Raw genomic sequence first — 22,366 nt, forward strand, 5'->3', positions numbered from 1 at the left:
GCAGCTAGACGAGGAAGCTCTGTTTAACATGGTTCTTGGGGCTTGGATAGTTCTATGGAGGCACAGATCTCCATTGTTTCCGTCAAGATCTGTGGGACAAACTCCATGCTTATTCTAATGGAAGAGGCTCTCTCACACACAAACCTGGACAGAATAATTTGAGGGAAACTGCCAGGGGAATCTCATGCAGGTTTTTCACAAGTGTGGGGGAATCTGGCCTCTTGATGTGGAATCAGCAAAGAGTCCTGTGGCACCTTATAGACGAACAGACATATTGGCGCATGAGCTTTCGTGGGTGAATACCGACTTTGTCGGATGCATGACTGATGTATTCACCCACGAAAGCTCATGCTCCAATATGTCTATTAGTCTATAAGGTGCCACAGGACTCTTTGCTGCTTTTACAGATCCAGACTAACATGGCTACCCCTCTGATACTTGATGTGGAATGGAAACCATCCTATAAGTCAAATATATTTTCTAACTAAAATAAGTTCATTAATAATTAGTGAAGTGCTGACCTATCTGTTGAAGTTAATTATACACTTATAATATCTTCAAGGTTTTATTTGGAAGAGCCACATGGAACACAGAAGCTTTACCTGGGAAAAACTGTGCCACCAACTAAAGTGGCATATGTTGGAGAGAAAGAACAGAGCATCTGGTTGAAAGAAGTTCAGGGGATTTCAGAACAGTAAGTAGTTAGAAAATTAAATTTTGTAATTTTACTTTTTAAAGCTCAACTACTTTTTGTTGCTTCATTATGGATTTAGTTAGAAGACTAGGGCTGTTGCATACATGATAATAAAAGATGGCAAGCTAGTGAATGAGAGTGTTGAAAGATAAGAATTTGGAGTGAAACATTTAACACAGTCACTTAATAATTACTTCTCCCATAAATGGCATCTAAGTTGGTAAACGGAACTGTTTTTTATTAGCATTGTTGACTAATAATTCTCCTGACCAGTCCCCTCCATTATTTGTTTGAAGGAAGAGTTGAAACACCCACTTCTCGTCCTGTAGTTGCAGCAACATTCAGTGATCCTTCAAGAGGTTCCACCACTCTGGCTTCATTCCATCTTCATTGCACTCTGGGGCTTCCCAAGCTTTTCAGAAATGCATGCATTCTCTGCATATGAGGGAATCTGGCATGCGGTGCAATTTGAATGGATCCACAGCAGCAGAACCCCCTGTAGAAGTTACTGAATCCTACTGCATATTTGCTGGAAACAGTGGAGAGGGAAGTGGGTTCATGATCCCCATCCCACTCTGAAGATCTTTGGAGCAAAGTAGGTGTCCCTAGGAGGACTGTTGGACAGGTCTTTCGACTGTATAGGATTCATGTGCCCATGCAGCAGCAAGATGATTCATTGTATACTCACATGCAGGGTGGATCAATAACATTGACATCTTTGGTATCGTAACTTAAAATTTTCCTTTTTTTCTGGAGTCCAGTGTCTCCCACAGTTCTTGATGTCTGGACTGCTCTATTCTCTTTGAAGTTCATGGAGGTGGAGCAGAATTTTGGAACCGAGTGGTCTGGCCACACCCCTTCAATTCCTGCTTGCTTCCAGTTTCTTTGCCTCTGTGTGGGTGGCAGTTTTTTCAACCTTTACATCTGCTCCAGGGGTTTCTGGTCAAAATTTGGTATAGTAGTGAGCACCCCCTCCTTTGCTCTGGGCCAGTTTTTTAGTTGGATGTTGGAATCCCCCAGAGCCTCAGCTGCAATGCACCCCTGCTGGCTGATGTGCACATTCAGGTATGGAGGAGCAGCCTAAAAAAGCACTGAATGAGATCCAAACAGTGCTCCATGTGTGAGACTTCCCTCCCAGGCTTGGCAGATACTGTGTTGTGCCTAGTCTGCCCCCAGTTTTCTGTTAGGTTCCAGAGCTCTGAATGGGACAGTCATGTAGGATCCCCTGCCCACCAGAGCAGATGAGACTCTAATATGGTGTGACGGACTCAGACCAGAAGGATATAAGAGAGTAGTGGAAGGCAGGTATATCAGCCTCAGAATGAGCAGGTCCTTGTTCCCTGGATAGACAAACAAAGGCTACTCCAGGCCAATCAAGACACCTGACACCAATTAACCAGTTAAGGCTGTTAGGCTAATGGAGACAGCTGGAACCAATTAAGTTCCCACTCATACTGCTTAAAAGCTCTCCTTTCCAGTTCTCTCAAGCGAGCCCAGGTGAAAAGAGCTGGAGGAGAAGCAGCATTGCTGAATCCTGAGGTAAGGGTGAAGTTGGGGAAAAGGGGACCAGGGGGAAGTGGCCCAGGGAATCAAAGAGGTGTCAGTGGTGAAGGGAAAGCCGTCAACAGCTGCTACCATTAGGGTCCCTGGGCCGGAACCTGGAGTAGAGGGTGGGCTTGGGTTTCCCCCTTCCTCCCCTGTTCTACAGAGATTCCCTTGAGAGGGGAAGTGGACTTTGGTCCAGGCAGGAGGCTGAACTGCACCTACTGAGCTCTAAGGAGCAACAGAGACTGTGATGAAAGTAGCTCAATAAGCTGTGATCTTTGCCACTATACTGAGAAAGAGAAGTCACATTGAGGGCCTTAGCAAGTGAGGGACCTGGAAGTGAGGGACCCACCAATACAGGCTCGGAGCTTTGTCACAGTGGGAAAAACGGACCTGGAGTCTATGGGAAGAGTTGGGAGAGTGCTCAAGGATGAGGAGGATCCAAGTCAGATTACTCAAGAGTTAAGTTCCAAGGAGCCCTTGAAGACCAGAGGAGGCAGACTTGTGGGTTCATAGATCCTCACCCCAAGTCCCAAAGTGGGTCCTGAGCGCTTTGGAAAAGAAGCAGGGTTTATAAGTACCCCCCCTTCCCAGTTTTCCCACAAGGAGGGCCCTGGAAGCATTTCCCCTCTCCCTTCCGGGAGGGGATGGGATCCAGGAGGACTCAAAAAGAAATGTCACAAGAGGACTTCAGGCCCTTAGCAATCTAGCTGCAAAAGGCCTTATTAAACCTGCGATGGAGCTCGTATGCTCTCTAAGTAAGCTAAAAACACTTTAAAAGGGGGTGGGGGCACAAAGACAGTGAAAAGGATTAAGAAAAAGCTTAAAGGATCTTGGAGTTATGAGTCCTCTGATTACACTTCCTCCTTCCCCTCCTCCACAGAGGACAATAAATTGTCAGGTTCTGATTCCAGTCAGGACCAGGGAAAGACTCAGCAGAGGATTTTTCCCCTCCGAGAAATTTGAGACCCTGTGCAACATGGTTGTTGTATCCACTATTCAGATTCAACCTGAACAAAATACCAAAAGTAAGCCTCTAAGGAAATTTTCCCCTTGAAATCCTCACCTGATGCCATGGTTCCCCTACACTCCTCCTTCAAGGAAGTAATCAAGGATGAATGGGATAATCCAGACACAGGCAAGCACATTAAAAGAAATGATCTTTGGTTCTATTGGATCCAGGAATCAGAATTCTCAATTACTGAGATACCAAAGGTTAACAGTGCTGGAGCATCCCTGGCTAACAATATGGTTATCCCTTCAGAAGAGGAGTTCTATCCTAAGGACCGCACAGATAGAAAAATGGAGGCCCCTCTCAAATACAGACTGAGGCCTCCTCAGCCTCTCTTAAGGTGTCCCTAGCAACTTACTTGTGTTGCAAAGCATCTCCCTCCTGGCTAGAAGATCTCAGAGCCCTCAAGAATAGATGACCTTGACTTCAGTTCTATTTTAAAGAAAGTTTCCCTGGCAACAGCATTCATTGCTGATGCCTCAAAGGACATGATGGGATTCTCAGCCAAAGCCATGGCCTCCAGCCCTGTGACCAAGCACCATCTATGGCTTTGTCCCTGGAAGGTGGATAGCTAGTTGAAGCAGATGCTATGCTCTGCTGAATTCATGGGCTGCCTGCTTTTTGGAGAGAAGCTAGATAAGGTGGTGGTGGACAGTGCCTCAAAATCTAAACAGTCTCTTCTGAGGCCACACAATGCCTTTGAGAGACTCTAGACTGGCCTTCTGACAAAGGCATTTGTTTCAGCCTTCATCCTGGCAGAAATATCAGTGGTGAGAGAGCAGGTTCTCCAGAGGAACTATGGCTTGGGAGAAAAGTCCTGAGCCTTGCCACTCCCAAAGCCTCTTTATGAAAAAGACCGCATAGGTCTCTGCCCAGAGCTAAAACTAGGGGGCAGGATTTCCCATTTCCTTCAACCATGGGACCAGTGGGTCAGAGAGACTGAGAGTCAGGGATACTCTCTCAAGTTATGGGGTCTATCCCATCTATTTTTCATCCAGTCCGCCATCTCGAAAAGCATGGTCTAATCTAGAATGAGATATTTCACCTCCCGGATGTGGGAGTAATAGAAAGTGTTCCCTCAGAAGAAAGATTCTTCTTCGAGTGATTGCTCCTATGCATTCCAGTTAGGTGTGCGCGCCACGCGTGCACGGCTCTTCGGAAGATTTTTACCCTAGCAACACTCGGTGGGTCGGCTGGGCGCCCCCTGGAGTGGTGCCGCTATGGCGCAGGATATATACCCCTGCCGACCCATCCGCCCCTCAGTTCCTTCTTCCCGCCCGTGACGGCCGTTGGAACAGTGGAGCGCGGCTTAGCTGACCTCCACTTCCCTAGCTACTCGTAGTTTCTCTCGTTTAGTATATAGTTCAGATGTTTATAGTTGTAGTTAACTTTATTTGTTTGTAGTATAGTATTTATTTTCAGGGGTTCGGGGTTTATCCCCTTCCCCTCACCCGGTGCCGGGTCCGATGCCTGGTCCACAGGGTTTTACACTGCTCAGCCGGCCACAAACCGATGCCGACAAGAGATCCTCTCCTAAGTGCCTCGAGGAATCTCAACTAACAGATAAGTGCCGCATTTGTGAGGCCTTTAATCCGGGACCAAAGGGGAGCGGGACTTTCGTCTCAAGCAGCTCCTGAGGGAGGCAGTTCTTGCTCCTCCACTCTCGGCGCCGAGCGCTGGTTAGTCTTCAAGGAGCGCTCCCTCGGCACCGGATCGCCGGTACCGCCAAGGCCTCCCGGCACTGGCCCTCGCTGGCTCCGACGTCCACTCGGCATGGTTCCCTCTCCTGGAGGATGAAGAGGCACAATATACTTGCTGCGTCCGAGCCGCCTGCTCCGCAGCTGAGCACTATGCTCAGTCGGATCGCCCGGCACCGATGTCTGCCGCGGCACCGACAGTATCCACACCGTTAACTCCGGCCAGGCAAGAGCCGTCGAGTCCGGTGCTGGAAAGCTCCCCGGTACGAACCGTGGTCGAGCTCGCTTTTAAGCTGCGTCCGAGCCGCCTGCTCCGCAGACCAAGCGCTCTACTACGTCGTACTGCCCGGCACCGGTACCTGCTGCGGCATCAACAGTATCAGCACCGTAGACTCCGGACACGCAAGAGCCGTTGAGTCCAGCAAGGGCAGAGCCTGCGCTGCTTTAACCCCTGACACCGCCGGTGTGGGTTATATTGTCTATCGGCGAGCCTGTCTTGCTCACGCCAACCTGCGTCGGTACCGCAGAGCGGCACCATTACTGATCGCGGTCCCGCAGACGTTCTCGGTCCCGTCACCGATCGAGGTCCCAACGCCGCTCGCAGTCACGGCACCATTCTCTATTTCGGTACCTTTAGTACTCGCGGCACCGGTCAGTGTCCCGTTCACTGGCCCGGTACACTCGGCACCGATCCCGCTCCAGGCACCGCCCCAGGCACCGAGACTCCCGTAGCCACTCCTGAACATCGAGCCTCGCGTTCTTGGTCGACCGCCCGGCACAGCTCCGGTGGCAGGTCCCGTTCTCGGTACCGGTATGTCTCCCGGTACCGATCCCCGGTGCCACGTTGAGCGACGTCAGTTAGAGAAGGAGACTCTACCAAAGGCTCTTCAGCTCCTTCAGGGCCATCCAGCCACGCATCAGTGTTGCCACGTGCGGACACTTCATATGCGCAGTACTCTGTTTTCCGATGTGCCCTCCAGAGTCTTCCAGGAGACCTATCAGTGGTCCTTCTAGTCACCTTGGGCGTACTACCACGCCACAGGCATACCGGTGCTCCCATCTCGCTCCGTTCCGTCGGAGCTCTGGGTGCCAGAGGTGACAATTAGCCGTCCCCCTCTGACCAGTATGGAGCAAGCCCCGGTTCAGCCACCGGGCTCCCAGATCCCACCAGATCAGGAGGTCGTCCAGGAGTGCGAGCCCACACAGGACCCGCTTGTCCCTGGCCTTTCTTCTGCCTCCTCTCCAGATGAGGCGGGGGCAGGAACATACTCCTCGGGCCCTCCTCTGATCGGAACGCAAGTACATGGTATCATCCAGGGGGTATGAGTACCTATAGGTACATCTACCCCCCCCCCCCGCTCCCTTGTCGTCCAGTCCCTCAATGGGATGGAACGCCATGGCCAGCAGGCACCAGCCCCTAAAGCCAAGGAGGCTAGGCGAATGGTCTTACTGGGCCGTAAGATGTACTCGACGGGGGCCCTGCCACTTTGTGTAGCAAACTAGCAAGCCCTGCTTAGCTGCTACTATGGGTGGCGGTGGGCAAATGTACAGAGTCAGTTCTTCAGAACTCCTCTCAAGAGTTTGATGCTCTCCTGGAACGAAGGAAGACGCTGGCTAGAGCTTCCCTCCAGGCCTCGTTGGATGCAGCTGACTCCGCTGCCACGACCCTGGCCTCGGGTGCTGCCACGAGGCGCATTTCATGGCTCCAGTTATCGAGCCTTCCCTCGCAGCTGCTGTACGCTATACAGGACTTGCCCTTCAATGGCAAAGGCCTGTTCTCTGGAAAAACGGGCCCTAGGCTGCAAAGCCTGAAGGGCAGCAGGGTCACTTTGCGCTCTCTCTCGGCATGCACACGCCGGTGCTTTAGCGCCGACCTTTCCGTCCCCAGCCTCACCGCTCTTACCCTGCGCCTAGACAAAGACGGGACTTTGCCAGCAGGCGTCACTTACGCGGTCGTAGGCGTCAATCAGGCCCCCAAAGGAGCCAAAATTAAGGTCCTTCTAACCACCAATGGGGCAAAAGCCTACCCATCCTCGTCCCTCCTAGGGACCCCTCTCAAGAGCAATTCCTCTTGCAACAGGTGCGGACGCTCCTCTTCATCGGAGCTATACAGGAGGTACCTAAGGACGAAACCTAATCCCCTAGGCGAAGGGAGGTCTCAGACCTATCCTAGACCTGCGGGACCTCAACAAGTTCACAAGGCAGATAAGTTCCGCATGGTACCCATGGGGACCGTCATCCTATCCTTGGATCCCGGAGCCTGTATGCCGCCCTCGATATGAAGGGCGCGTATTTTCACGTCGCCATTTCTCTTCCACACAGAAGGTACCCCCGGTTGGGGGCCTACCGTCGTTTCCAGTATACGGCCCTCCCGGTTGGCCTCTATACAGCCCAAAGTGTATTCAAAGTGCATGGCTGTAGTCGCCGCCTCTCTTCGCCACCGTCGGATACACGTTCTCCGTATCTAGACAATTGGCTCATTCGAGGGACCTCCGGGCCCAAGTTACCAGTCATGTGGGCATCGACACGGACCTGTTCCTGTGTCTAGGCCTGATGATCAATAGTAAAGTCCACTCTCGTTCCCCCACAGGGAATAGAATTCATTGGGGCCATCTTGGACTCCAGTCTCACCAGAGCCTGCTTACCTCAGCCTCGGTTTCATGCAATGGTAACAATTGTACAAGGTCTACGGACCTTCCCGACAACTTTGGCTCACACTTGCCTAGGTTTCCTGAGTCACGTGGCTGTCTGCACGTTTGTTTCCAAACATGCCAGGCTTCGCCTCCGTCCACTTCAATCGTGGCTCACCTTGGTGTACCACCCGGGCAGAGATAGCATACTCCTGGTCGTCTCGTTCCCCCTGACCATCCTAGGCTCCCTCGACCGGGAGTCAGCGCCCTCCCTGGTGTATCCAGGCAGGCTGTTCCATTAACCCCTCGGGGACCCTCGTGACAGACACCCCATCTCTCGGCTGGGTGCTCACCTGGGTCAGTTTCGCACTCACGGCCTTCGGTCGGCTCAAGAGCTGGCCTTACACATCAGTGTCCGAGAGCTGAGAGCAGTCTGCCTTGTATACCAGGCGTTTCAGCTGGTGGATCGCCTCAGCAGATCCTTCCTGTCTCACAAGTGGTCATTTCCTCCGGACATTATCCATTCCGTTTTTCGGAAGTGGGTCTTTCCCCACATAGCCCTCTTCGCTCCCGCGAGAGCGAAAAGAGAGAGAAGTTCTCCTCATTCCAAAGCCTCTCCCCAGGCTCAGTCTTGGAGGGGTTTTCTGATGCCGTGGATGAGCCATCGGCTGTACGATTTCCCACCGTTCCCGCTGGTTCACAGGGTCCTGCTAAAACTCCGCAGGGATGGAGCGCACCTGATCATGATTGCTCCAGCGTAACCCAGGCAGCACTGGTACACCAGGTTGCTACCCCTGTCGGTAGCCAACCCTATTTCCCTACCTCTTTGCCCAGACCCCTTAACGCGGGATCACGGCAAGCTTCACCACCCAGACTTGTAATCCCTGCACCTCACAGCATGGCTGCTGCGTGGCTAAACCGATCCGAATTACATTGTTCTGCCTCGGTTCTACAGGATTCTCCTGGGTGGTAGGAAATCTTCCGCTCGGTTAACGTATCTGGCAGAGTGGAAGCGTTTCTCCTGCTATGAAACGCACAATGTTTCTCCTGCCGAGGTCCCGATCCATTCCGTCTTGGACTACCTCTGGTCTCTCAAACAGCAGCACCTGGCGCGGTCCTCATTAAGGGCACTCTTGGCAGCCATCTCTCCCTTCCACCCAGCGGAGAGTGGCCGCTCCGTATTCTTACACCTTGTGGTTTCTAGGTTCCTCAAGGGCTTGGAGCGTTATACCCCCCCAGTTGGTCCCCGCCAAAACCTGGGTCTTCGACCTGGTTCTAACCAATTTTATGATTGCCCATTCGAGCCACTGACGACATGCTCGCTGACATACCTGTCCTGGAAGACAGTTTTTCCTTGTAGCCTTTCCATAGGCCAGATGAGTCTCCGAGCTTCAGGCACTCACGATGGACCCACAGTATACTGTGTCTCTCAAGGACAAGGGCAGTTGTGACCACGTCAGGCCTTCCTCCCTAAAGGTGATGTCAGCCTCTCATATCATCCAGGATATCTTCCTTCCGAAGCCTCACTTATAGCAAGGAGAGCAACAATTGCCCTCCCTAGACGTCCGTAGGGCATCCGCAATCTATATCGAGCAGACAAAGCCCTTTCTTAACGCCCCCAAATCTTCGTCATGCTGGCGTGCCGGACAAGGGCATGCCTGTCTCCTAGAGGATTTCGTCTTCGATGACGTCGTGCATCCGCACCTCCTGTGTTTTGGCCCATGTTCCATAGAGCCACCTTACTTCACATTCCACCAGGGCTCAGGCTTCTCTGCTGCCTTCCTGGCTCACGTACCCTTTCAGGGGATGTGTCGTGTAACTACCTGGCCCTCGGTCCTCACCTTTGCCTCATTGGCCCAAGAGTCCAGAGATGATGCAGCCTTTGGCTCAGCAGTTTTGCATTCTGCAACATCTAACTCCAACCCCACCACCTACGTAAGGCTTGTGAATCACCTAACTGGAATGCATAAGAGCAATCACTCGAAGAAGAAAAGACGGTTACTCACCGTTGTAACTGTTGTTCTTCGAGATGTGTTGCTCCTATCCATTCCAGACCCGCCCTCCTTCCCCACTGTCGGAGTAGCCGGCAAGAAGGAACTGAGGGGCGGATGGGTCGGCAGGGGTATATATCCTGCGCCATAGCGGCGCCACTCCAGGGGGCGCCCAGCCGACCCACCGAGTGTTGCTAGGGTAAAAATCTTCCGAAGAGCCGTGCACGCGTGGCGCGCACACCTAACTGGAATGGATAGGAGCAACACATCTTGAAGAACAACAGTTACAACGGTGAGTAACCGTCTTTTCTCAATGTTCTGCTCCAACTTCTTTATTGTTCAGAAGCATACAAGGGGAATCCGAGCCATTCTACATCTCAAAAGGCTCAACAAGAGGATGAAGAGAATGACGTTCTGGATGGAAATCCTAATCTCTACGGGGTTATCTCTGTCCCATGGGGATTTTCTGACTTCACAGGGGATCTACCGTACCCCTTCCTGCATGACATCTTCATCAGAGCTCCACCTTAAGCAACAGCACACAGATCTACGTCCTTGACCTTGAATCTCTTGCAAGCACATGGCTTTAACAGCATTGAGAAAAGCTCCTTGATTCCATCCACCCAAATCACTCACTTGGGAGTGGACATAGACAACTCATTAGCAAGAATATGTCCATCTCTAGAGGTTCCATTAGATTCAAGATCTTTTGGAACTGCACGTGAGCCTTCAATGGTAGGCCTCCTAGTATTTTGCATAGGGATCATTCCATGGCACAGTCACACATCAGGCACCTTTAAGGCTGCATCCTAAAAGTATGGGACTAATTCCCAGAATGCATGCAAGAATAAATGATATTTCCAGTGCTGGTAATCAATTCTTTAAAATAGTGGTCTGCCCAGGGCAATGTCTGCAAGGACATGCCCGTCTGCCTTCCTGATCCCTTGATCCTCACAACCAATGTTAGCCTGGTGGAGGACTGGCTGGGGGGCATGCCTGAGATCCCAAATAGCTGAGGGTGTCTGGAACCTGAAGAAAGAACCCACATCATAAACTTCCTAACTAAGAGCAGTCAAGCTGGTGCTATGAAGCTTCCAGTCTGGCCTAAAGGGGAACCACATTCTGATTCAGTCAGATAACACAAACATGGTTGCGTATGTGAACAACCAAGGGAGAATAAGAAGTCCAGCACTACATGCTGAAGCAATGCAAATCATGCAGTGGGCAGGGCAGTCTCTCCTCTCCCTCAGGGCAGTTCACATACAGGGGGACCTGAAGCAAACAGTGGACTTGCTTAGCAGGCACAAAGTGAACAACTCTTGAGTGGTGCCTAAATCCAACATGGCCAGAATTCCTGCATTTCTTGGATTTGCTTTGTGTTTCTGGCACCAGCTGCAAAACTTGTTCCAGATAGAGGCGTTTACTTTCAATACTCTTTTAGAAGTAAGAAGCGTTCTGATAACTTTGCAGAACAGACCCAGTGATACCAGTGCTTCCCTTTCAATAGCCAGGCTGTTAGATGAAACCAGTTCAGGTCCGGATGAAGCACAGGACCTTGTGAGGAGAGATCCTATCTCTTCGGAACCTGTAATGGTGAGCCCAATTTCAGCTTTATCAGTTCAAAAAACTGGGTCTCCTCGCCAATGTGGGGTCTTAGAGTTAATCATCAAATAATTTGGCCTGTCCTTAGCTGACATTTGCAAATCACATACAAACAAAGAGACCAAAGTACTTCACCAGGAAAGCGGACACTAGATCCATGGGGACAGATGCCTTATCATGCAGACGGTCACAAGGCCTCCTTTATGCATTTCCACCCTTCCCGCTACTAGGGAAGGCAGTCCAGAAAATAAATCAGGAACAGGCAACAGTAATATTTGTAACTCCACATTGGCCGAGGAGACTCAGATTTTTGAACCTGATAAAGCTGAAATTGGGCTCACCAATACAGGTTCTGAAGAGATGGAGCATTTCCTCACAAGGTCCTGTATTTTATCTCGACCTGAACTGGCTGCATTTAACAGTCTGGCTATTGAACGGGAAGCGCTGGTCTCACTGGGCTGTTCTCCAACGTTATCAGAACACTTCTTACTTCTAGAAGAGTATTGAAAGTATACTCCTTTATCTGGACCAAGTTTTGCAGCTGATGCCAGGAATACAAAGAAAATCTAAGAAATCCACGAATTCTGGCTATCTTGGATTTTCTCCAAGAAGGCTTTGACAAAGGTCTTCAATCCAGCACCATTGTGCATCAGGTGTCTGCTCTTAGAAGCATGATGTTTGCAGAATCTGTAGGTTCTCTGGCAGAGAACCTCTAAGTAGCCAGATTCCTTAGGGCAGTCCAGTTAGCCAAGCTGGCTATTAGACTTCATTTTCCCAAGTGGGCCACTTACGTTGAGAATCCTGACAAACCATCCCTTTGAACCACTGACATCAGTGTCAGCATTTTCTTTATCCATCAGAACTTGCTTTCTGTTACCATCATGTCCACCAAATGAACGTTGGAGGTGTTGGCGCTCTCTATGCAGGAACTTTACTCCATGTTTCTTGAATACAAGATGGTGCTCAGAACTCTGGAATCATTTCTCCCAAAAGTGAACTCTTCTTTCCATGCTTCTCAAGAGTGGTTCTCCCTTCGTTCTTTCCAAGGCCACAACATCCGACCGAGGAGAGGGTGGCACACCTTATATGTCAGAAGGGCTCTGAAAATTTACCTCAAATGTTCAGAGTCCACAAGGAGATCAGGGGCCCTGTTTGTATCCTTCTATCCGAAACACCAAGGTCTCAGAGATGCCATGTATTCTGTTGCTAGGTGGATTAGATTATGCATTATGGAAGCATACTAGGCATCAAAGATTCTACTTCCAGAAGGGGTCAGGGCACACTCTATGCAATCCCTGGCAACCTTGTGAGCAGAAAGCTAATGCATCCACAGCAGAAATTCGTAAGGCAGCCACCTGTCAAATGCTGCCTCCTTTATCAAGCACTAGAAGGGGGACTTCCTGTCTTCTGCAGCGGCGTCCTTTGGCAGAAAGGTGCTGTAGGCAGTGGCCTGGAAATGATTTTGCCCTTTGAGTAAATATTATAGATGGGAAGAGAGAAGTTTTTTCCTTTTTCTGACCTTTTCTATCGCCTCCGTATATTTGCTTGCTGCTTCTCAGACGTCAAGAATTGTGGGAAATGCTGGGCTGCAAAACAGAAAATTTCTTACCAATAATTTCCTTCCCACTAGCAGTGTCTCCCTCTCTACCCCTCCTGGATGGCTCATCAGTCAATAGTCAGTTATTAAGTGGAATCATTACCATATGATAGTCTTCGTTGGTCTAATGAAAGTTTCAGAGTAGCAGCCGTGTTAGTCTGTATCCGCAAAAAGAACAGGAGTACTTGTGGCACCTTAGAGACTAACAAATTTATTTGAGCATAAGTTTTTGTGTCCATGAAAGCTTATGCTCAAATACATTTGTTAGTCTCTAAGGTGCCACAAGTACTCCTGGTTCTTTTGGTCTAATGCAGTGGTTCTCAAATTGTGAATTGGGACCCCAAAGTGGGTCGCAACCCCATTTTAATAGGGTCGCCAGGGCTGGCTTAGACTTGCTGGGGCCCGGGGCCAGAGCTGAAGCCTGAGCCCCACTGCTCAGATTACAGGCCCTCTGTCTGGGGTTGAAGCCCCTGGGCTTTGGCCTCGTCGCCTAGGGTGTGGGGCTCGGGCTTTGGCTTTCACCTCCCACCAGACTTCGGCAGTGGTGCAAGTAAAATCCATGTCTTACCGGTACGGGGGGGGCACCAGCTAAAGGGGGTACGTGACCTTCCATGTGACTCCCAAGCCCCAGATCCCCCACGCTCTCTCCGTCCCCTCCTCACATCCATCTCATGTTACCTGGGCCGTGTGGGGGTTGGGCTCCGTCCTCCTCCTCCGGCTGCACGGGGGACAGGGTTTGGGCGGGGAGGCGGTACAGCCGCCGAAGGAGCTGCCAGCGTTCTGCTCCTTTCCGTGTTGCTGTCCCTCCCAGTGGGGAAAGGAGCAGAACCCCCAGCCCTCTCCTCCAGCAGGGCTGCTGCTGTGTCTTTTCGGTATGCTGTACCAGCTATAAATAGCTTGCTGGTACAGCGTACTGGAGTGTACTGGCCTACTTGCACTGCTGGGCTTCGGTTCCCTCTCCTGGGGTCGTGTAGTAATTTTTGTTGTCAGAGGGGGTCACTGTGCAATGAAGTTTTTGAGAACCCCTGGCCTAATGTATGTAGTTATTTTTGTTATCTTTGGAATATTTGTTAATGATGCTAGCAAGTTTTGCAATTTGTGAATAACTCATCTGGAAGCAAGCAGGAGATGAGGGTGTATGGCAAGACCATGTGGCTTCAAAACTCTGATTCACCTCCCTGAGCTGCAAAGAGAGGAGAGTAGCCCAAGTTTCAAGAATTGTGGGGGGATGCTGCTAGCAGAAAGGAAATTGTTGGTAAGAAATTTTCTGATTTTAGCCCCATATTTTGGTCTAATAATTCTAGGTGTTCAGATAGTACAGTGAATGACTCACATAGGATCTAGAATAACATTTTAGCCTTGGAGTTGTTAAACCTGTATATAGTTCTTACTTATAAAACAGGAAACAACTATTTAAATATTCATAATTTTAAGAATAATTTCTTTTTGGATTTAAATACATTGGTTAAGGCCACCATAAAAGTAATTTCCTTTTTGTGTTAGGAAGTTCCATGTATTTAAATCAAAATAAATGTTTTCCTTTTTTTTTTTTTTTCTTCAGCTACCAGAGGAGAAAAGGAATAATTATAAATGAAACCTCAGTAGTTGTATATGCCCAGTTACTCACTGGTCGTAGATATCAGCTAAATCCAAATGGTGAAGTTTATTTGGAGAAGCAGTGGTCAAAACAAGTTCTTCCTTTTGTTTACCAAACTATTGTCAAGGTAAATATTCCAAATACTCCTAATCTTCTATAAAATTTTCCTTTCCATTAGGAAAGGATTGGAACTGTGGGTTGGGACCCCAAAGTGGCCAAGGGCTGGCATTCCCCTTGCTGGGGCCCAGGACTGAAGCCTGAGCCCCGTTGCCCGGGGCCAAAGACCAAAGGTTTTAGCCTTGAATGTGTGTGTAGGGGGCACCTCAGGTAACATGTCCCCCACCTGGGGCTGAAGCCCTTGGGATTTGACTTTGGTCTCTCCCCTCCTCCCCCCAACCCCCCACCCACCAAGAGTGGTGGAGCTCAGGCTTCAGTCCCCACCTCCTGGAGTCATTTAGCAATTTTTGTTGTCAGAAGGGGGTTGAGGTGCAATGAAGTTTGAGAACCCCTGGATTAGAATGCATACTTTAAAACAGACAAATAATAAAAGAATTAATCAGCATCTTAATTTTATGGTAATAGTGCATCCTTTCTAGTCCAAAAATATATACTTTGTCAAAAGCGACATTAAATGGTATATATTTTTTCATTTAAACTCCCATTTCAAAAAATGTTGGGAGCTACACCGAAGGCTCTTGTCACAAAAGTTGTGACCCTACTGCATATTTTATTTTGATTGCCACGAACTTTTGTGAGGACATTTTGAATAAGATACAGTAGTCATCTTGGACCAGATGTAGCCCAGTAGCTTTATATAATTTCACTGGCAGTATTACTTTCAAAAACTGAGTTGATATATATTTTAGGTAGTGAGGTTAGCATGAAGGAAATAGTTTGTAGTTTACTTTATGGTGGTTGTTCGATATTTGGTAATAAATATCTATTTAGCAGACCTGTTTAAAGAACGTATTGGGATTGACAGATATTTTAACACCATAGATTTTATCTTCTTATTTCATGTAGGATATCAGTGCTTTTGACTCTCGTTTCTCCAACATCAAAACCTTGGATGATCTGTTTCCTCCTGGAAGTACAGTCTTTATGCTGGGGACTCCTTACTATGGCTGCACAGGAGAAGTTAGTCCAAACATTTATTCTTGCAAGATTTCTTTTCTTACAAGCCTATAAATATAAAGGGCCAGATTCTCTGGTGCTGTGTGACAGAATCTAGCTGTGGAGTCAGTCTAACCAACGCAGGTTGGATTACTTTGGTGGCTTAGTTGACATGTGTGAGCTCCTGCCTCTCCCCTACCATGTTGCTAAGGTAACAGGGAAAAGAGAGAATAACCAGAATGTCCCATCAACAACATGAGCATCAGCTATGGTTTTGTTCCTTTGGGGCTCTTTGTAGTCAGCCTGATAGCTGTTTTAACTAAGTGCAATAGGACTGGCCCTGTAAAGAAGCTGCACCAAGATCTGAGGAGGGCAAAGTTGAGCTTTAAGGTGTTTTTGCCCATCCCTACACTTGACCTATAGTCTATACAGATAAACTGCCCAGTTTATCTATACAGAGTATAGACCCCAAAGTCTGCTGCCAAGTCTGTTTTTAAATTACCTCTTTCTAAATGAGGGAGGTAGTGTTTGTCTGCCATCTCTCTCATATATATATATATATATATATATATATATATATATATGGCAGACAAACACATATATAATAAAAATCTATGCAGTGAATTTGCACATGTAGCTTAGGCTTCTCACAGAAAGTATAGGTCTAGAGTTTTTACCTCAGTTATTCCAGCAGAGAAGTGAATGAACTTTATTAACTTACTTTGTTTTCTATCAGGTGCAGGATTCATGTGATGTTATCACAGAAGGTAGAATTCGTGTAGTTTTCAATATCCCGTGTGAACCCCAGCTTGATTCCTTAATACAGAACCAGCATGTACGTATTTTTGTAAATCCAGTAAATACTTAAATATTGTGAGATATTTTTGTCAGTGGCAAATTTCCTTCACAGATCCCAATTGTCTTTTGTGCTGCAATCCATATCCTTCTGTAAAAGACTGAAGTACTAAAACACACTCATTCAGGGAGACTAATATATTGTAATGTAAGGCTGAATACAAGGTCTGTTCAGAGCATTGAACGGCACTCTTACCGTGCAGTTCCATACCCATGTCCCGTGGTTTGCATCCTCTGTGGGATGGTCTAGTTCTACTAGAATCTGGCTGCCAGTTGTGCTGCTCCTTTATGCATACCAGCAGCTGATGACCAGAAACAATATTTCCGGGCAGTGAGGAGCGGGAATCACCATGTGCTTTTAACTTTTTTACTCAGATGATTGCATTGGCTTCACTTTCATTTCTGGTTGCCATTAACACCTTAAACTGCAATATTTAAAACATTGGTCTGGAAATCAACTGTTCAGGAGATCTAGTCATCATGACAGTTAAGGTCAGCTGGGCAACTCTGGCAGTTAGTCCCTGAATTTAAGCAGTTCATGACAAGACAGTGGGTTTTTTTCAGTTGATGGTCCTTTCCTTGGGAACTAGTTCCCATTAGTGATCTGTAAGAGCTTAAGCTGACAAGTTTCAGAGCAAGATGCAAGATGTTCTTGCTTGGTTTAGCTCAGTGTTTTTCAGACACAGTGAGCTCAGGGATTCTATTGTATTTTATTACTCAATATTTATAATAGCTCCCCAAGGTCCCAATATAGATTACTGCCTTGTTCTGCAGCTAGACACTCTAGCAACACAGTCCCTGCCCCAAACAACTTTGTAAATTCCTCTGGCCCTGGCATGGGGAAAGTGGAAATGTTCATCACTTATCTTCTCCTCCTTGGATCCTCAGACCAATGGAAGGGTCTCCTGCAGAGTTCTGGGAGCTGGATTCCTTTCCTCTCCTCCCAACCCTTAGTGCAGGAATAGCAGAGAAATATGTAGGGTTGGAAGGTAATTTTTAAAAGGAAATAATTGGGCTTTTAAAAATAATTATAGTACTTTATTGTCTCTATCCTGTCCTAGTGTATAGTAATATATTTTTATTTTTAAAGAAATATTCTGTGAAGTACAATCCTGGATATGTTTTAGCCAGTCGTCTTGGAGTGAGTGGATATCTTGTCTCCAGGTTTACAGGAAGCATATTTATTGGAAGAGGATCCAGGAGAAAGTATGTTTGACTGTAATAAATTTCTGACTGTAATAAATTTCTTTGTAATCAAAACTCTCAATTATGCATGTAAAATTGTAGATTATATACTATGGTAGATTCCGCCTAATAGCAATCCTGATATTAGCAACTTCCAGTTAATGGGAACATTTTCCCGGAACCAATCCCATCCCATTAACATCAGTGTTGATAGGATTAGGATATTGGCACCGGCATGCTGCTTATTAGCAACTTTTTTTTAAAGAAAGGCCCCACTTGCAGGCAGGTTTGTGAGTCTATAGGCAGGGAAGTAAGTATTGAGATGTGCTGAGCACCCGCTGCAGATAGGTTTATGAGGCTGCATCCAGGAATGGAAGGGCTGGGGCATGCCTTCCTCATTGCAGCACCGCAAACCTACCTGTGGCCAGTGCTCATCATGTCCCAGCGCTTCCTTCTGGGGCTGCAGCCCAGCAAACCTGTCTGCACATGGGACTATATAGGAGGTAAGAGGCTGTGGGCTGGGCTGGGAGGCTGTGGGCTGGGCAGTAGGGGGGAGAGGAGTTGCAGCCCAGCAAACCTTACTGCACACGGGATCACACAAGGAGATAAGGGGCTGCAGGCTGGGAGGGGAGGCCATAGGCAATAGCGGGGAAGAGGGCTGCATCCTGGGTGTTGGAACTGCATGATATTTCTCCCTGCACTCTCCAGGCTGTGCCCTGCCAGGAGACTGCACACAGGGAAGGGAGTGCTGGAGCATGCTAAGCCTTCCACTTATTAGCAACTTCTGGATAATAGCAACTTTTGGCTAGCAACCAAGGGATTACTAATAAGTGGAAGCTACTGTAAACAGAATTTACTATATTGATTTTTCTTATGTTTTCATCCTGTTTGACATCTCAGTATTAATAAATTCTAATGGGATCTGTGATGTAAAATTGTATTGATAGTGTATTTAATATAAGCAGTGTTTTCAGAAAGATGCACTCTTCAGTTAACAGAAGCTTAGTTTGTTAATTTTCAGAATCGGAGCTTTGTTCTGGTTGTTTAATTGGTTTTTTTTGTTTTGTTTTTTTAAAACTAAGAATCGCTTAGATTTATTAAGTGCCAAAGAATTGTTTAGTTGCAGTGATATTCTAATTGAGCATTAGTAGAATATTGCATCAGATTAAAATTGAAAAATTAAATTAGAAATCCCAGCTGAATCATAGGTACTCCTGTACTTCATATATTTTTTTGGATTCTTCTCTTGGAGACACCTTCAGTATGTTAAATCTGCAACAGCACCTAGGAGGCTAGTAGGTTGAGACTCTGTAATTCTAGGGGATGTTGTTCTGAGTTTATGCCACCCAGTGCTGTCATGATGCCCTTCCTGCCTCAATCAGAAAATGAGGCCTAGTCTGGGACTGGTACATTTGAAATTGCATTATTAAAATTTTACAAAAAATCAATTAAAAAAACAAACAAACCCTCAACTGGGACATTAGTATAAAAGACTTTTCCGTCAAGTGAGTTTTGGGTGAGAATTTTTCCTTAAATCCCTCATCTGTAAATATATTTCACCCTTGCAACCAACCTTCCAAAGCAAGGAGACCCCGAAAAGACTATATTCAAAGCCTGTTAACAGTTCTTAATTGGCTAGAAAGATTACTGTTGACCAACCGAAGATACTTGAGCTACTTCAGTCCAGGCAAAATGCCTCTAAAGTGTGTCCAGCCCTTGGTAGTGCTGAGGAGGACACCATGGTGGAACTAGGACTCTATTGGAGTCCCCTCTTGTAGTACAGAGCACTAACTCTATGCCACAAAGATGACAATCTTTGTTTGTTTGTAATTTGTGTATTTACTGAATAACAGTTAAAAATATGCAATTGTATACAACTTGTGAAAAAGATAGTAATCCAAAAGTCACATGATATGCTTTTCTAAAACTCAAAACACCTCTTTCCTGTTACATTCCATAGAGTGATTATAGCCAACTTTTATACAGCACTTTTCACCAGTAATTCTCAAAGTGCTTTACAAAGTAGGTCAGTTTCATTAGCAGATAAAGATGTTTTCAGAAACAACTTTTCTGAGGCTCAAGTCAGATGTCAGTAGTTTTTCCTTTACAAAACTTATTTTTTTGTTTTGCAGTCCACATGGAGACCACAAGGCAAATGTGGGCTTGAATCTGAAGTTTAATAAGAAGAATGAAGAGGTTCCTGGCTATACTAAGAAGGTTAGAAATGAATGGATGTATTCTTCTGCAGTAGAGCAACTTCTTGCTGAGTATTTAGAAAGGTAAGAGTTGAATAATAACTTCATATTTATGAAATCATTGTACTGAAATTGTAAATGGGTTTTATTCACTGTGCAAAAGTTTATTATTGATGACTCTGGGACTGGTGGGTAGGATAACCCAAATCTTGGTTTAATGGGAAATAAGTGCATCAAATGAAGTATTTTGAGGTGTTTCTGACTTTTAGACTTAAAATGAACTATAATTTAGCATGAAATAGCAAAGGAACAAAGTCAGCAACATTATTAAGAATGTCATGGAAGATTCTTAAAGCTAAGATTAAAAAAATTGGAAAAAAATGATATTTTCCTCATATCTTCAATGTACAATCTGTACCCAGTCATAGCTTTTTCTTTGCTGTGTAGACACACACTAGTTTCAAAATCAGATGGTGACAACTGTAATAAGACATTCTGAGTGTGGGAGGTGTCTAAATTATTTCATTTTGTTGCATAGAATATTGATATAAACACATACAGCTCCAGTGTGCTGGAATTTGAAAACACCTCATATTATAATAGTTACTCCGCATAGGAAATCCAGTTTTATTGTACTATCTATATTACTTTCTGGAATCACTTTGAAATCAGTTTTATCTCACTGTAGTCTTTCCTGATTGATGAGGAATTAAAAACTAAAATGAAGGAGGCTAGTGTGTGGATGTGATCTTGTGGAGGAGACGAATTAAACTTTCATTTCTAGACCAGTGCTGTTGTCATTCAGCATGTAGCACACATGATATCTCACGTATTTATATTCACGGTGAAAGATCATTTAGTCATTATCTAGCCTCTTAGTAACGGCTAGAGGCTGACTACAATTATGTAAAAATGACTGCATAAATGGAAAAAAATAAACAGCCTAAAAAGCAAAAATGTTGAGCTATCATGTGGGGCTTTGGTGACATCCCAATCCATCCAAGTTCCTCTCCAGTAACTTGTCATCATTAGAATCCCTTAGCAACAGTCTGTCTCTGTAACTTAAGCTTACTTTATGGAGAGGGGGATGGAGCATGTGGGATCTTCCAATTTCTTCTTTATTCCCATGTCATAGAGATCCAGCCTTTTAACCAAAGAGGGCAGGACACAGGCCCTTCTGGAGCCCATCAGTACTGCTTCTGAGGTTGCATGATGGAGTTGGGCGGACTTAGAGAAAGGGAATGTCTCATTTTACTTCTAGTGTGTTCTGAGTCCTAGCAAGAGATGATCTTGGACAGAACTCTGATTTTCCATCTTTTGTCAGCATATTGCACTGCCTATTTGGCCAATAAAACTCTGTACATTTATGGAAGGCTACTGCACCCCGGATTCCAGATTATTTTGTGTCTATTAAGCACTTGTTTTTGACTGTGCTGTATGTGAAACTATATCCCTTTTATTATTAGGGTCCCTGAACTGTTTAGTTATATTGCCAAAAATAGTCAAGAAGATATATTCTATGAAGATGATATTTGGCCTGGGGAGGACGAGAATGGGTAAGCAATGTTTTTTTCATTTTGATTAAATAGTATTTTATATGACAAGTTCCAGATATTGACCTCTGTACATTCAAAAACTACTGAAGTCTCAAAGCAAAGAAGGGTACAATTATTTCAGTATTTTTGGAATCATCCAGTCCAAATACTAGACTAGAAATTTTGCTGTAATAAATATGTGCAGAAATTCTTCAAGTACTGAAATATCTGCAGGCAGGGAAACTGCCCAACCTGAAGATTGGTAGACAGGAAACTGGTGGCAAGAGGGATTTGACAGTACTGAAAATGGCTGCCACCACATAATGGTGGCCTTTTTAAATAACTGAAACCTATCTTTTTCTTCAGGACCAGACTTATTAAAGGATGATTTTGACAATTATCAGGATATTACATAAGTCGTTTCTAGAGCTAGCTATTTATCATACCTATACCTCATATTTGTACAGTTTAGTTTTTAATTTTTGCTTTTAAAATAATCTTCATGGGGTGTTTTTAATGATTTTTGTTTGAAAATCCAGATTTTTAGTCTGGAAGGTAGAATTTCAAGAGTCTGCATTTTAGTTTATACTTTTGAAGCATCATTCTATCATGGTTAATTTTTTTGTCCCTATACTAAACTCTCGGTGCACACAGCAGTGTTTGTTATGATTATATCCAGTTATAAGATGCGCCTACTACTGTGTATCTGGTGACATTATAAATCCAGAAACTGGGTATAGTCCACAATAATATATAAGCCCTCAACAATTATGATTAATATGTAATTTTTTTTATATAGTGCTGAGAGAGTTCAAGAAATTGTTGCCTGGCTAAAGGCGCATCCTGTCAGCGCTTTATCTCGTTCATCTTGTGACTTACAAATTCTGGATGCAGCTATTGTAGAGAAAATTGAAGAAGAATTAGAGAAGTGCAAGGTACTGAATTTTTATAGATTTGACTAGTGGTGGACTAAAAGGCAGTTATTTTTATTGTCCAAGTACTTTATTCAGATTACAGAAAATGTTTTTTCTGTGGCATGGCAAATACTACAGAGTCTATTGAAAGAACTGTAAGCTACTAAATTGCATCATAAATTGTCATAGCAACTCAGAAAAGGG

At 46.0% G+C, this 22,366-nt stretch overlaps 1 protein-coding gene across 8 annotated transcripts in view; it reads left to right on the plus strand.

Annotated features, from left to right (window-relative positions):
- The window catches only part of XRN1 (5'-3' exoribonuclease 1), an 85,409-nt gene that overhangs the window by 36,993 nt on the left and 26,050 nt on the right, over nucleotides 1-22,366 (plus strand). For 7 of the 8 annotated variants that reach the window (XM_039487241.1, XM_039487236.1, XM_039487237.1 and 4 more), the window contains exons 20-27: nucleotides 563-694; nucleotides 14,330-14,492; nucleotides 15,389-15,502; nucleotides 16,215-16,313; nucleotides 17,424-17,539; nucleotides 19,651-19,797; nucleotides 21,180-21,269; nucleotides 22,048-22,183. In XM_039487241.1, coding sequence (XP_039343175.1) covers nucleotides 563-694; nucleotides 14,330-14,492; nucleotides 15,389-15,502; nucleotides 16,215-16,313; nucleotides 17,424-17,539; nucleotides 19,651-19,797; nucleotides 21,180-21,269; nucleotides 22,048-22,183 — 997 coding nt within the window. Of the gene's footprint in view, nucleotides 1-562; nucleotides 695-13,851; nucleotides 14,024-14,329; nucleotides 14,493-15,388; nucleotides 15,503-16,214; nucleotides 16,314-17,423; nucleotides 17,540-19,650; nucleotides 19,798-21,179; nucleotides 21,270-22,047; nucleotides 22,184-22,366 lie in introns of those variants that run through there. The other variant, XR_005584364.1, reaches the window with a different exon arrangement.

This window comes from Mauremys reevesii, linkage group 9, assembly GCF_016161935.1.
Source record: "Mauremys reevesii isolate NIE-2019 linkage group 9, ASM1616193v1, whole genome shotgun sequence".
Taxonomy (NCBI): Eukaryota; Metazoa; Chordata; order Testudines; family Geoemydidae; genus Mauremys; species Mauremys reevesii.